The sequence below is a fragment of the Mobula hypostoma genome, chromosome 10 (genome assembly GCF_963921235.1).
Source record: "Mobula hypostoma chromosome 10, sMobHyp1.1, whole genome shotgun sequence".
Classification (NCBI taxonomy): Eukaryota; Metazoa; Chordata; class Chondrichthyes; order Myliobatiformes; family Myliobatidae; genus Mobula; species Mobula hypostoma.
Window position 1 is genome coordinate 28,532,353 of NC_086106.1, and position 15,874 is coordinate 28,548,226.

General features: G+C 45.6%; 1 protein-coding gene across 1 annotated transcript in view; it reads left to right on the top strand.

Annotated features, from left to right (window-relative positions):
* The window catches only part of LOC134352467 (uncharacterized), a 192,867-nt gene that overhangs the window by 81,711 nt on the left and 95,282 nt on the right, over nt 1–15,874 (top strand). The window contains exon 8 of the mRNA XM_063059744.1: nt 5,176–5,349. Coding sequence (XP_062915814.1) covers nt 5,176–5,349 — 174 coding nt within the window. The remainder of the gene's footprint in view (nt 1–5,175; nt 5,350–15,874) is intronic.

The window sequence follows — 15,874 nt, forward strand, 5'->3', positions numbered from 1 at the left end:
TGCCATGCCCCCAATTCTTTTGCCTCCCTCCCCATCCTTTCTGAAACATCTAAAGCCTGGCACTTGAAGTAATCATTCCTGCCCTTGAGTCGTCCAAGTCTCTGTAATGGCCACAACATCATAGCTCCAAGTTCTGATCCACGCTCTAAGCTCATCCGCTTTGTTCATAATACTCCCTGCATTAAAATAGACACATCTCAAACCAACAGTCTGAGAGCATCCCTTCTCTATCACCTGCCTATCCTCCCTCTCGCAGTCTACAAGCTTTCTCTACTTGTGAGCCAACCTCCTCTTCCCCAATAGCCTTAGCAAACCTCTCCACTAGGATATTAGTCCCACTGAAATTAAAGTGCAACCCCTCCTTTTTGTACAGGTCACGCCTGTCCCAAAAGAGGTCCCAATGATCCAAAAATCTGAATCCCTGCCCCCTGCTCCAATCCCTCAGCCACGCATTTCTCCTCCACCTCACTCTATTCCTATACTCATTGTCGTGTGGCACAGGCAGTAATCCTGAGATTACTACTTTGTGGTCCTGCTTCTCAACTTCCTTTCTAACTCTCTGTAGTCCGCTTTCAGGACCTCCTCCCTTTTCCTGCCTATGTCATTGGTACCAATATGTACCATGACCTCTGGCTGTTCTCCTTCCCACTTCAGGATGTCGTGGACGTGATCAGAAACATCCTGGACCCTGGCACCTGGGAGACAAACTACCATCCGAGTTTCTTTCCTGCATCCACAGAATCGCCTGTCTGACCCCCTAACTATAGAGTCCCCTATCACTGCTGCCATCCTCTTCCTTTCCCTACCCTTCTGAGCCACAGGGCCGGACTCTGTGCCAGAGGCGTGACCACTGTTGCTTCCCCCAGGTAGACCGTTCCCCCCCCAACAGTACTCAAGCAGGAGTACTTATTGTCAAGGGGTATAGCCACAGGGGTACTCTCTCACTTCTGACTCCTGCCCTTCCCTCTCCTGACTGTTACCCACTTATTCATCTCCCCAGGCCACGGTGTGACCACCTGCCTATAGCTCCTCTCTATCACCTCCTCACTCTCCCTGACCAGATGAAAGTCAGCGAGCTGCATCTCCAGTTCCCTAACGCAGTCCCGAAGGAGCTGCAGCTCGACACGCCTGGTGCAGATGTGCCTGTCCAGGAGGCTGGTAGTCTCCTGGACTTCCCACATCTGACACTGAGCACAGAGCACCGGCCTCCCACACATTCTTCCTGTCTGTATTCTACACAGGCAACCTACCTCGCCTCGACCCATTATCGCCAAAGCCCCGTTGAGCCAAAGGCGTTCTACATTGCCACCCGCTCTAAAAGGGTAAATGAGAAGGGAGCAATACAGTCCCCCGTGGGACCCCAGGGCTGCTTATAGCAATGTCTGGACACACAGCTCTGAAGCCACACAAACTGTGCTCTGCCAGTCTTGTCGTCCATCCTCCAGGATACAGTGGACGTGCCAACCTGCATTGAATGGAGCTCTTCCCCTCCCACAGTGAGGGCTATATTAGCAGTTGGTATGTGGAGATGTGGATGGCAGGTGAAAGGCAAGGAGGGAATGTAGACTGTATCCTGTGTTGTTCATCCACGTGATAACCTGGGGCGGGGGTGGGTAGGGGAGGAATTGATGCTGAGGAAGTACTGGGAGCCTCGGCGCCTGGATTGGTGTGCTCAAGGATGTGTGAACAGGAGAGCAATTGTCAAACCTATTGAAGGATTGGTTTAACTCATTAGCCCATTCACAGCTGCATTCCAAGACTCGACAGCTAGGCTGATTGAAGCCAGTGAGGTTCTATATGCCTCTCCACACCTCCCATGTGTAACTCTGAGGTGAGGCCACTCAAAGGATAATTTAAAGATTCTATAATGAAGCTATCTAGCAGTGTGGGGAGATAAACCTTTTCTGCTGGTGCTAAAGCAAGAACCAGGGAATCAGAGCTACACACACGAAAAATGTTGGTGAACGCAGCAGGCCAGGCAGCATCTCTAGGAAGAGGTACAGTCGAAGTTTCGGGCCGAGACCCTTCGTCAGGACTAACTGAAGGAAGAGCTAGTAAGAGATTTGAAAGTGGGAGGGGGAGGGGGAGATCCAAAATGATAGGAGAAGACAGGGGGGGAGGGATGGAGCCAAGAGCCGGACAGGTGATTGGCAAAAGGGATACCAGGCTGGAGAAGGGGGAGTATCATGGGATGGGAGGCCCGACAAACGCTTCACCTGCCTGTTCTGGGGAGGTGGGAGCAGTTCCAGCCTATCCTTCCATTCAGTGGTATTATGGCCGAATTTTGACCAGGCTCCAAATAACAACTTTCACCCCATATCCCTTGGTTAACAAATTCACCCGACATCAATTCCCATGTGCGAAATAATTCCAGACTCTTACCACACTGGAATATTTCACCACGTTGTTCCCCAAAAAAAAATCTGATTCCCTGGTTATGAGGAAATCTGCAGATGCTGGAATTTCAAGCAACACACAAGCGTTTGTCAAAGAGAAACAGATGCTGTTTTCACCAGAGACATGGTGGCTATACATATCCAGAAACACCTCAGCGAAGAGAGCTATTTATGATGGTTGAAGGATAGGAGAACAGCTGCCAGATGTGTCGTCAGACCAGATGTTGATCAGCAACACAGACGTTCCTCCCTATTCAGTCACCTTAAAACTGTGCCCCCTCGTGTTAGTCAGAAAAAAACTCTGACTATCCACATGATCATTGCCACTCATCATTTTATACACCTCTACCAGGTCACCTCTCATCCTCCATCGCTTAATAGATTCCAGCACTGATAGTCTTGGTGTTTAACTTAAACACCTGCCTCCACTTCCTTTTTGTTTGCCTTTCCTATATGGTTCAATCTGTCTGACAGCATTGACCCACCCCTCAGGTTACCACTTCCCTCTACTCTCCATACCCATTTTCCTCAGACCGTTGATTCAGGTCCCTGAGAACAAACTAGCACGTTTACTGGATAAACTGCTCCACGTATGTGATGAAGTCACAATATCATCTGATTCACTCAGACAGCAACGAGATCAAATCAGGGAGAAGTCATTCATTTGCTTACTGCAGGGAAAGGATTCACTCCGCCATTCCACCTGCTGACACACCAGCGAGTTCACACTGGAGAGAGGCTGTTCACTTGTTCTGAGTGGGCGAGGGGATTCACTGTCAACTGAGTAAATTCACACTGGAGTGGGTCATAAACACGAGAGATTCTGCAGCTGCTGGAAATCTAGAGCAGCACATACAAAATGCTGGAGCAATTCAGCAGGTCAGGCAGAAAGGAATAAACAGGTGATGTTTTGGGCCGAGACCCTTCATCAGAACTTTGGAACGGGTCAACTCAGAACACTGGAGCCAGGCCCTCCATCTGCTCCCAAGTGTGGAAGGAATTCACCCACAATCGATCCTGCTAAAACACCAGCAGGTTCACACTGGTGAGAGTCCGTTCATCTACTGGGACCGGATCTGTTCAGTGAACGTACCTGATTCAGTTCACATTGGAGAGAGGCCATTACCTGCTCAGAGAGTGAGAAGGGACTCATTGTCTTCTGATCTGCTGAGACACTGAGTTCACACTGAACACAATGTTTAAATAAGCCATGTACTGAATACCACTGCAGCTGAAAAAATGAAGGGTCACAGATGACAGCAGAGATTAGATTGTGTAATTACCTATGGTGCTCAACACACCCTGGTGAGTTGGTTTGTATTGTTTATGCTGTTGTTTCTGGCCCTAATAACCAAACTGGACTTTAATCTGTTACTAATAAGTCAATTATGTTTTAAACACTTTCAGGTATTAATGTCTCTGCAATATCCAATACATATGTTCAGTAGAAAGAGTGGTAATGAACTCAGGCCAGCTGATGCCCAGCCAACACTTCTGCTGCTGTCTCCTCACCTGCCTTGTGTGTTGTATTTATTCGGTCACTGCTATCGGTGATGAGTGCTCCCTGTAGATAATGAGTGTACGTTCATGGTCCTTTGCTGCAGCCCATCCACTTCAAGGTTCAATGTGTTGTGCGTTCAGCGATCTCTCCTGCACAACGCATGGTTATATGGGTTATTGTTGCCTTCTTGCCAGCTTGAACCGGTCAGGCCATTCTCTGACCTCTCACGAAAAAGACATTTTCATCCAAAGGATTTTTTTTTTTCGCACCATTCTCTGTGAGCTCCAGAGACACTTGAGCATGAAAATCCCAGGAGATCAGCAGTTTCTGAGATACTCAAACCTGGCATTGTTACGTACCCTGTGACTGGGTTGCCAAACCTGCAGAAATGGAACGCTCGTTGGAGTCTGTGATTACTAGGAACTAATAAACTTTTATTAAAGAAATAAGTAATACAGTACACTAATCGCAAGGATATAAATGTAACAGGTTAGCAATGATAATACACACATATACACAGAAATAGGGTAATAGGAATCAACCAAGCTCTATCGCAGTCTAGGGGTAAAATGATCAGGCAGTATCTCTAGGAAGAGGGACAGTCGACGTTTCGGGCCGAGACCCTTCGTCAGGACTAACTGAAAGAAGAGCTAGTAAGAGATTTGAAAGTGGGAGGGGGAGGGGAGATCCAAAATGATAGAAGGAGGGGGAGGGATGGAGCCAAGAGCTGGACAGCTGATTGGCAAAAGGGATATGAGAGGATCATGGGACAGGAGGCCGAGGGAGAAAGAAAGGGGAAGGGAGGAAACTGAGAGGATGAGCAATAACGGATGGGGTACGAGGGGGAGGTGGGGCATTAGCGGAAGTTAGAGAAGTCAATGTTCATGCCATCAGGTTGGAGGCTACTCAGACGGAACATAAGGTGTTGTTCCTCCAACCTGAGTGTGGGGGTCGGCATGGAGAATTAAAGTGACCGGTCACCGGGAGATCAGGTTACCCAGGCGGTGAACCAGCCCGTGTTTGGTTCCTCCGGTGTCGAGGAGGCCCCGTTCTGAGCATAGAATGCAGGAGTGGATGGGAACAAGGGCAAGTGAATCGCTGCTTCCCCCGGAAGGGCTGTTTAGATCCCTGGATGGTGGGAAGGACGGGGGTAAAAGAGCAGGTGATGCATATCCCTTCAATATGCATCTGTTACCTAGTTCTCCAAAAATAACCGTTTGAAGCCCCCCAGTCAGTTTTACTGGACTTGAATCCGGGAGGTGAGGCTTTAATAACCAGTTCAGCGAGGGTGGAAAGCAGGTGCGCAGGCGCGGCACGTACAGTCGGCTTCTGACGGAGGACGCATGTCTAGGGCCGGCACCGAATGGGGGCGGCAGCCAGCGGTGTCCACGTTCTCGGCAGCGATACGAGTGCGCAGGCGCGTTGGATCAGAGCGTTGTGTTGGTGCGGAAGGTTTGAGGGGAGGAGCGGGTCTGGGTGGAGGGACGGGACGGGTTTGTGGTGGCTGGTCTGTGGGAGAATTGTGTTGTGAAGGTAGTGTGGTCTGAGGGGAGGGAGTGATGTGACCCTCCCTCCGACGGAGACGGTGGGGGAGAATTGGAGGGTCTGATGGTAGGAATAGGCATGAGGGGAGTGATGTGACCCTCCCTCCGACGGAGAGGGTGGGGGAGAATTGGAGGGTCTGATGGTAGGAATAGGCATGAGGGGAGTGATGTGACCCTCCCTCCGACGGAGAGGGTGGGGGAGAATTGGAGGGTCTGATGGTAGGAATAGGCATGAGGGGAGTGATGTGACCCTCCCTCCGACGGAGAGGGTGGGGGAGAATTGGAGGGTCTGATGGTTGGAATAGGCATGAGGGGAATTGGGAGTTCACCATTGCTGTGGGAAAAAAGTCAAAGATAAAATTGGATTCGTTGGCCTTACCTGAGCTGGGGCAAGTTGTACAAGGCTGAGCACTGGGTTACGAGAAGTGATCTTGAAGCAGTTAATTGAAGGTAAATGGGTGTTGGAGCAACCGGAGGTGATTAGGGAGCAGGTTCAGGGTAAAGGTCTTCCTCAAAAGAGAAAGGACGGACACCTGGATGACAAGAGGCAGAGTGCATGAGAGAAAGTGATGGCAGGAACGTTATATCACAGTCTAATAATTAGTCACTGAGAACTCAATATTACAGGAAGTGTGTGTCAGGATCAAGTTAAAAGGGAAATTAGCAAAGTCCAGATAATGGAAGTATAATGGTAAGTTTAAAATAAAGAAAACTTAAAGATGTTTTGTGTTCATACAAAGAGCAAAAGGTCAAAGAAAAGAAGTCTATGAGTGACCAAAAAATTGATCTATGTGTGGAGGAGAATGTAAGGAAGGTGGATCATAAAATCTTTGCAGCTGTTTGCAGGGAAAATATTGTTGATGCAGATAAGGAAGGTAGTGTGGAATATAGGAACAGTAAAATGAGGTAATGAGACTTAACACCTTTGCTGGAGATGAAAGATTGGAGAAATTGGAACAAAAAAAAATCAAATAGCTGGAGATACTTCAGATCAGGCACCATCTGTGGAGGTGGAGAGATACTTGATGTTTTGGGATGGAACCCCTCATGAGGACTGAATGTGTAGAGGGTAGATAGCCAGAATACACAGGGGAGGGATGAGGTAGAAGATGTCAGGTAAATGTTCAGGTGGGAATAGGGAATAGAAAGCTTATGGGGTGTTAGCTTTCATAAGTCAAGGGACAGAGTTTAAGAGTCGCGATGTAATGATGCAGCTCTATAAAACTCTGGTTAGGCCACACTTGGAGTACTGTGTCCAGTTCTGGTCGCCTCACTATAGGAAGGATGTGGAAGCTTTGGAAAGGGTACAGAGGAGATTTACCAGGATGCTGCCTGGTTTAGAGAGTATGCATTATGATCAGAGATTAAGGGAGCTAGGGCTTTACTCCTTGGAGAGAAGGAGGATGAGAGGAGACATGATAGAGGTGTACAAGATAATAAGAGGAATAGATAGAGTGGATAGCCAGCATCTCTTCCCCAGGCACCACTGCTCAATGCAAGAGGACATGGCTTTAAGGTAAGGGGTGGGAAGTTCAAGGGGTATATTAGAGGAAGGTTTTTTACTCGGAGAGTGGTTGGTGCGTGGAATGCACTGCCTAAGTCAGTGGTGGAGGCAGATACACTAGTGAAGTTTAAGAGACTACTAGACAGGTATATGGAGGAATTTAAGGTGGGGGGTTACATGGGAGGCAGGTTTGAGGGTCGGCACAACATTGTGGGCTGAAGGGCCTGTAATGTGCTGTACTGTTCTATGTGACTGGGAGGTGATAGGTGGAGGCAACAAAGGGCTGTAGATTATGGAATGTGATGAAGTGTGGTAACCATAGGGAGGAATGGTAATAGTAGGAGTGGAGATGGGGAATCAGTGGGCTAAGTGTATGGGTAATGGGCAGATGGAACCAAGTTGGGGGGGGGGAAGAACCTGTTTAACAATGGGATTGTGTGTGGAGGGGGGGCATTGAAAAGAAGAGCGTGTAGAGTGACATTCTGACATGTCTATCCACGGGCTCCTCTACTGTAAAGATGAAGCCACACTCAGGTTGGAGGAACAACACCTTATATTCCGCCTGGGTAGCCTCCAACCTGATGGCATGAACATCGACTTCTCTAACTTCCGCTAAGGCCCCACCTCCCCCTTGTACCCCATCTGTTACTCATTTTTATGCACACATTCTTTCTCTCACTCTCCTTTTTCTCCCTCTGTCTCTCTGAATATACCTCCTGCCCATCCTCTGGGTCACCCCCTCCCTCCTTGTCTTTCTTCCCGGACCTCCTGTCCCATGATCCTCTCGTATCCCCTTTTGCCTATCACCCGTCCAGCTCTCGGCTCTATCCCTCCCCCTCCTGTCTTCTCCTATCATTTTGCATCTCCCCCTCCCCCTCCAACTTTCAAATCCCTTACTCACTCTTCCTTCAGTTAGTCCTGACGAAGGGTCTCGGCCTGAAACGTCGACTGCACCTCTTCCTATAGATGCTGCTTGGCCTGCTGCGTTCACCAGCAACTTTGATGTATGTTGCTTGAATTTCCAGCATCTGCAGAATTCCTGTTGTTTGCGTGTAGAGTGGTTGGTTTGATCAGGAGAGAGAAAGGAACAGATTATCCTGAAACTGTGGTTTTGTTTTTTAGTGTTCATGCCATTGGGTTGAAGATTACCTCAGAGGAATATATGTTATTCGTCTAATTTTTCTTTGGTCTCACCTGGTAGTGATGGAGGCTAAAGAGCGAGAATTCAGTGTGGAAATGGGAAAGGAGATAAAATGGCCTGCAGCCAAGAGCTCAAGATGGTAACTCCAGGCAGAATGCAGGGTAGCTCGCAAAGCAGGCACCTAATCTGTGTTTGATCTTATCGGTTTGGAGAAGGTCACATTACGAGCATAATACAGCAGGTGGGACTGGAGGAGTTGAATGTGAATCTCTCACCTGGAAGGGCTGTGTTACGTCCTTGGATCATGGCGAGGGAGGTGATGTAGAGGAAGATGTTACACCTCTAGGGTTGTAGGAGAGAATGGCAGAGGGTGGGGAGGGATGTGCAGACCAGAGAGTCACAGAGGGAGTGTCCCTGTGGAAGCCAGAGAGAGATGGGGAAGGGAGGAAGTGTCTGGTAGTGGGATTACATCACAACTGGAGTAAATTATGAAGAATGATGTTTTGGAGTGGAAAGTTTCATCTTGTCTCTTGATATAGAGACACATTCAGAAGGGAGAGAGAGGCAATAAAATAATCAAGTGAACATACAGCAGTATAGTACTGGGCAATTAATTTGACCTATAGTATGCCAATCTTGATGCCAATTTATACTAGTACTCCTGTGTATCATCTATATCTCTCCAGTCACTTATCTATCTAGAACTTTTTAAAACTCCACCAAACTTCCACTGCTACCCTGGTAACCCATTCCAGCACCCACCACTCTGCATGTACACGTTTGTACACAAATACCCTCATGTCACCTTTAAACTTGCCCCTCCAACCTTAAAAGCACATTATCTGGGTTTTGACCTTTCTATCCTGGGGAAAAGATTTTAACTCTCTACCCTATCTCTGCCTCTCTCAATTTTAAACACCTCTGTCAGTATCCCTTCAGCTTACAATGCTCTGAGAACAACCCAAGTTTGTCCAGCTTTGCTTCAATCCTCTAATCCAGGCAGCATCCTGGTAAACCTCTTCTGGAATCTCCACATTTCCTGTAATTGGGCAATGAGAACTGCACAGAATACTCCCAAAGTTTTATATAGCTGCAGCATGACTTCCTTTTACACTCAATCATCTTCCAATAAAGGCAAGATGTCTTATTTATGGAGTAACAAGCCTACACACTTACTGTGTTCTGTAGACAAGCCAGTTCTGTATCCAAATGTAAATCACCCTGGATCCCATGCTTCGTTAACTTCCTAATCACCTACCATGAGGGACATTAAATGCTTTACCCGAGTCCATGCAGATGATGTCCACTGCCTTACACTCATGAAGCACCCCTGTTACCTTAAAAAAAAACTGAAGTTTGTAAGGCATGAAAGTTAAATCTGTAAACAATGTATTAATGAGGGAGAGTTCTCAAACATGTGACAGTGATGTCACTTAAGCATTTGACAATTATGATACCCACAAGAGAAAGTCTCTGAAATACCTCCTGAAATTCAACGGCACTGTCATCAGTGAATTTCCCATTATCGATATCCGGGAAGAGACCTTTCACCTGCTCCCAGTGCAGCAATTCAATTATTGGACCTGAAGACACACCGACAAGTTCAGGATGTTCATCTGCTTTGAATGTGCAAAGGGATTCTTTCAGTTATGCAGCCTAAGGACACACAAATGGGTTCATACTGGGGAGAGCCATTCTCCTGTTGTAGGTGTGGGAAGAGATTCCATCTCTCAGCTGGTCTGTGGAAGCACCAGTGAGTTGACAAGTAACTGCAGGAGCTGGATTCTCCAGATAATCATGTCGTAGGTTGGATCACACTCACTATCCCAGCCTATGTTCACTACTGAGGTTAACAGCTCCTGCAGCTAGGCTAGAGTTTAATGTACTTGACAAATACTGAATCAATACTTTTATCTCCAGCACCCAGTGTTTTTATGTACACAAAGTGGCCACTTTTATTAGTTATTGCTCATTATCACAAATATCTAATCAACCAATCATGCAGAAGCAACTCATGAATAACTCATGTATACGTGGTCAGGAGGTTCCATTGTGCTTCAGGCCAAGCGTCAGAAAGGAAGAAGTGTGATCTAAGTGACTTTGAACATTGAATGATCGTTGTTGCCAGGCAGAGTGGTTTGAGTATCTCAGAAACTGCTGATCTTCTGGGATTTCCATACACAACAAGTCCCTAGAGTTTACCGAGAATGGTGTGAAAGACAAAGAAACATCCAATGAGCAGAAGTTCTGTGGGCAATAATGCCTTGCTAATGAGAAAGATCAGAGGATAATGGCCAGACTGGTTCGCGATGACAGGAACGTGACGGTAACTCATATAGCCACATGTTACAACAGTGAGTATCTCTGAACACACGAGACGTTGAACCTTGAAATGGATAGGTGATAGGAGCAGAAGACCACAAGAAGTCATTCAGTGCCCACTTCATTAGGTCCAGGAGGTAACTAATAAATACACCACTGGGTGTATTTGAAAACAGGGGTTACACTCTTTACAATTTATTTAGAAAATAATGTGAACAAAGTTTTCAATTATTTATTTATTGAGATACTATGCAGAATAGGTGTGAACCCTGCTGGTTTCGTTGGCTGCATAAGTCTAGGGAAGACACTCTGGTCCCACCAAACTCGTGAGATTGAGACGACTCTTCCACACCAAACTCCGATTTGTGTAGATGCTGCATAATTTGCTACCCTGTTACAACTCAGTGTCAAGAAATAACAGACAGCACACTGCAAACGACTAAAGGTATCATATTTATGACTCTTACTTAACTAAAGGGTTAGCAAAGGAAAAACAAAAGGGGCCCATTATAATTAAACAGTCAAATGTGCGCAAGTTGGAGCTCATCTTGAAACTCTCTGTCATTCACGCGCTGGGCCCTTGGTCTGCGTGAAAGCACACACCACCTTCCGAATATCACAATCCATCTCAAACAAATGGGTCTCCCACCGGATTGTATCCGATGACCGGTTCTCCCCAGCATCTTCTGTCTTCATCTCCCGCTGAACAAAAGACCCAAGACCAACCTTAGTGTCCCTCACCATAGAAACCTCCCCCTCGTTCCACCATCCTAATTGGATGCCACACATTCCTCATCATCTCTTCCCTTCAACAATAACCCAAACAGGCTGACAGCAGAACAGACTGCTCTAACAGAAATGCTAAATGAAATACCTACAGCAGAACAGTAAAGATGTGAATCAGGACACTTACAGGTGTTTCCAGCAATTCGAGCCATGCTGCCCAGGAATCCCTTGATTTTTAATCCTAGCCTAATCACAGGAAATTTACAATGACCAACTAACCAACAGGTTCACGTTTCTGATCCTATTCTGGCAGCAGTGGTGGTAGTAGTGATTATGATGGAGTGATGGTAGAAGGGACCATGATAAAAATAATTGTAAAGAAGTCATTGTAGAGGATTTTGCTCACTTCATAAGCATCCCAGGCTCTGAAAAACATTTATCTTCATCTTCTGCAGTCGTCCTCTCCAGCTATCCTTCCTGAAGACCCCTGAAACTGAATTGTATGGTTTTGGATCTTCTTGAAAACCTCGGCTGCCTCTTTCCACAGCAGTTGGCAAAATACACCTGTTCTGCAAGCGGCGTTTCACCTCAAGTGAAACAACAGAATACGCAGTATGTTTGCTATCTGTTACAGTACTTCAGTTTAATACTAATTAAACATAACAAAGTTTCCTCTCTCTGTCAGACTGTAGCTTCCAGATCCTTGCTATGCTCTGGGTTTACATGAGTTTCCTCATGTTACCTTTAACCCTTTTACAAATCACTTATTTAAAACAAAATCCAAAATGTCAGCCATCCTTTTCCCTCTGCACTGCCTGACCCGCTGAGTTCCTCAAGCAATTTTCCCTTTTTCCTTTGGCTCCAGATTACAGCATCTACGTTCTCATGCATCTTCAGAAAGTTTAAGGGTGTTACTTGCGGAATGTGTATCTGTTGCAGCTGCCAGGGAGATCGCAGGTCATGTAGTTACAGCTACTGATCAGTCTTAGTATTGAACCCATCTGTTTTAGAAAGAGGGAAGGGCGGGTTTGTGATGGGACCAAGGGTGATAACTCTGTCCTTACTTTCTACTGCAAGCAGTGCCAATTAAGTGTCTTGACCCGAAACGTCGACTATCTGTTTCCCTGTGTAGATGCTGCCTGTTTTGTCTGAGACAGCACTTGCATTTTGAGTCTGTCATGTGTTGCAGATTCCGGGTAAACAGAGAGATGAGAATTTTAAGTTGTTATCAATGGCTGCTGATTGACCAGGATGATTCTCGATTTCCTCACTTGCAGACCCCAGTCAGTTCAGATCAGCAACAGCATCTCCTCCTCCTCAATCTCCATGGGCACAGGAGCACCACAAGGCCTTGTGCTTAGCCCACTGCTCTACTTGCCTTGCACATATGACTGTGAGGCTAAGCTCCAATTCCATATTCAAGTTTGCTGGTGACACCATTGTTATGGGCCAAATCAAAGGTGCTGACAAATCAACACGCAGCAGGGAGACTAAAAAATTGGCTGAGTGGTGCCATAAAAACAACATCTCACTGAATGTCAGCAAGGCCAAAGAGCTGATTACTGACTTCAGGAGGAAGAAATCCTCATCGGAGGATCAGAGATGGAGGAGTTCATTATTTCAGAGGACCTGTTCTGGGTTCAGCATGTAAGTACAACTATGTAGAAAGCACAGCAGTACCTCTGCTTCCTTAGGGTTTTGGGAAGACTGGACATTACATCTAAAACTTTGAAAAACCCTCTGGAGATGCGTGGTGGAGATTATATTGACTGGCTTCATCACAGCCTGGTATGGAAACACCAATGCCTACAAAAAGTAGTGGATACAGCCAGTAAAACCCTCCACACACATGGATTGTTGTCGCAGGAAAGCAGCATCCATCAGTTGGCACCACTGCCACCACCCAGGTCATGCTTTCTTGTCACTTCTGTCATCAGGAAGGAGGTACAGGAGCCTCAGAACTCATTCCACCAGTTCAGAAACAGTTATTACCCCTCAACCATCAGGCTCTTGAACCAAAAGGGATAACTTTTCTTAATGCATGCATTTCTAAACGACAATAAACGAGGACTGAGTGTCCTCATAATCTAAATCTAACTTCACTTAGTTTCACTTACCCCATCACTAAAATGTTCCCACAGCCAATGGATTCACTTTCTAGGACTCTATCATTCATATTCTTGATATTTATTGCTTATTTAGTATTATTATTTCTTTAGTATTTGCAGTTTTGTCAATTGCACACTGGTTGCACGCCCAGTTGATCCAGTCTTTAATTGATAGTTTATTGCATATGCCCACAAGAAAATGAATCTCAGGGATAAATTTATTTCGTAATTTTTGAACTTTTTGAGGAGTGTATGGCGGGAAGACATGCTGGAGCCATAACTATTTATAATTAATACCAGGACTTTGCAGAAGGGAACTGAACATATCAAAGGTACATTTAATGTCAGAGTAATGTATACAATGCACATCCTGAAATGCTTTTTCTTCGCAACGATCCACGAAAACAGAAGAGTGCCCCAAAGAATGAATGACAGTTAAATGTCAGAACCTCAAAGTCCATATTGTGGTTAAATTTGCCATTGACACACAACAGAGTGGGTAGGTTAGGTATGAGAAGGATGCAAAAAGTGCACAAAGAGAGCAGAAAAGATGGCACTGGTGGAGAACTTAATTGTTCAATACCTCACAACAGTCAGAGGGCATCGTAAGCACAAGGTGTCAGCCATGCAGCTCCTGAAGCCTTCTGTACCATTTGATGAGATCAAGGTTCATCTGTTCCCCGGCCTGAGCATGAACCCATCTGATTCTGTACTGATGGTTTTAAAGCCTATTCCTTGGTGAATAACGACACCTCAGCAGTACAAAGTGCTGCAGATGTAGTCACTGCCAAATCCTGCACATGAACACAGGAAGATCCAGAATCCAAATTTGATTAAATATCACTGATATGTCATGACTTTTTTCCCTTTGCGGTGGCAGCAATATATTTTAAAAACAGATTTAATGAGAAACACAGTGGATTTAATTGGGACACATTGAGACCAGTACATTTTGGCCCAGTTAAGCAGCTGCCCCAATAGCTGAGGGGAGGGGAACGTCGACTCAGACCATGAGAGGCCTGCGTCGGGCATTTTCATGCCTTACAAGGCGCAGATTGGAAGTCTGTGTGGGGCGCCACTCCTCGCACAGACACTAGAGCAATGTGTGGTTAAGTGCCTTGCTCAAGGGCACAAACACGCTGCCACAGCTGAGGCTCGAACTAGTGACCTTGAGGTAACTAGACGAACGCCTTAACCACTTGGCCACGTGCCCAATAGCTGAAGTTTCATGGAAATAGTTTAAAAGGTATTAAAAAAGACAATCTGAGTAACAAATTAAGTATTTTAGTAAAATACAGAACATATTGGAACAGTACCAATACTACTGCAGTACTATAAAACTGTATTATTTTCTAATACTTATCGATGAAGATTCATCCAGTGTACATAATAAACAAAATCAATGCAGACGCCTGGTGGAGATAGTGGACTGCCTTTACGTAATGTTGTCGATAATTTTATCCTCCAACTATTAATTTTCATTGTAACAATCAAGATGATTGTCAATACCTTCAAATTCTTCATAGTTTCTAACTTGTTTAGGTAGTGAAATTGTTTCATGTTTGATCCAGGCTGTCCCTGGCATCTCCAAGTCCAAATGCTTGAAACCCACAGTAAACAAAACAGTTCTGAATTGTCTTCCAGTTTACTTGTCGCTAACTATCAAGGGCAAAACTCGCTGCATTTTCAACACAAGCACATGAAAGTGATGCTATTTAAAATCTGTACACTCGAAGAATGGTGCTTCTAATGGCCATCAAATGACTGATAGTAGTTAGAACCTGTTTGGCAAAAGTCTCCTGTCCCAATTAAGCGCCATTGTGTTCCAAATAAAGAACAGTTTTTGTTCGTTAAGAGTTGTGCCAAATAACTATCTACCCAATTAACCAATGGACCAATTATCTGGGATCCACTGTACATATAAGAAATAATAATTAAGTAGTGCCAAGACAGAGCAAGAATAGTAAGCTAGTGTTTGTAGGTTTATTGTCCATTAACAAATCTGATGGCAGAGGGGAAGAAGCTCTCTCTCTAAAACACTGAGTGTGAATCACGGGTGAGTGGTCTAACTGGGGCAGGATTTATTAGGTGCATCCAGGAGGTTTTCTTAAATACAGATACAGCTAGTCCAACTAAAGGAAGGACTGTACGGGATCTGGTGTTGGGTAATGTGCCTGGCCAGGTAACCGATGTTTCAGTGCATGAGCAGTTAGGAAACAGTGATGACAACTCCTTAAGTTTTAAGATAGATACAGATGAAGATAAGCATGGACCTTGCGGGAGAGTATTAAACTGGAGCAGGATGAATTACCAGACCACTATTCAGGAACTAAGGAGAGTTATTTGGAAGCAGCTCTTTTTTGGGCAAGTCCACATCCGACATGTGGAAAGTGTTTAAAGACCAACTGCACAGTGTACAGGAGTTACGTTCCATTCAGGGAGAATGAAAATCTGGCTGAGTGGTGTCACAACAATCTCTCACTCAATGTTAGCAACACCAAGGAGCTGATTATTGACTGCAGGAGGAGGAAGCCATAGGTCGATGAGTCAGTTCTCATTGGGGGACCAGAGGTGGAGAGGTTCAGCAGCTTTAAATTCCTCAGTGTTATCATCTAGGAAGACTTGTCCTGGG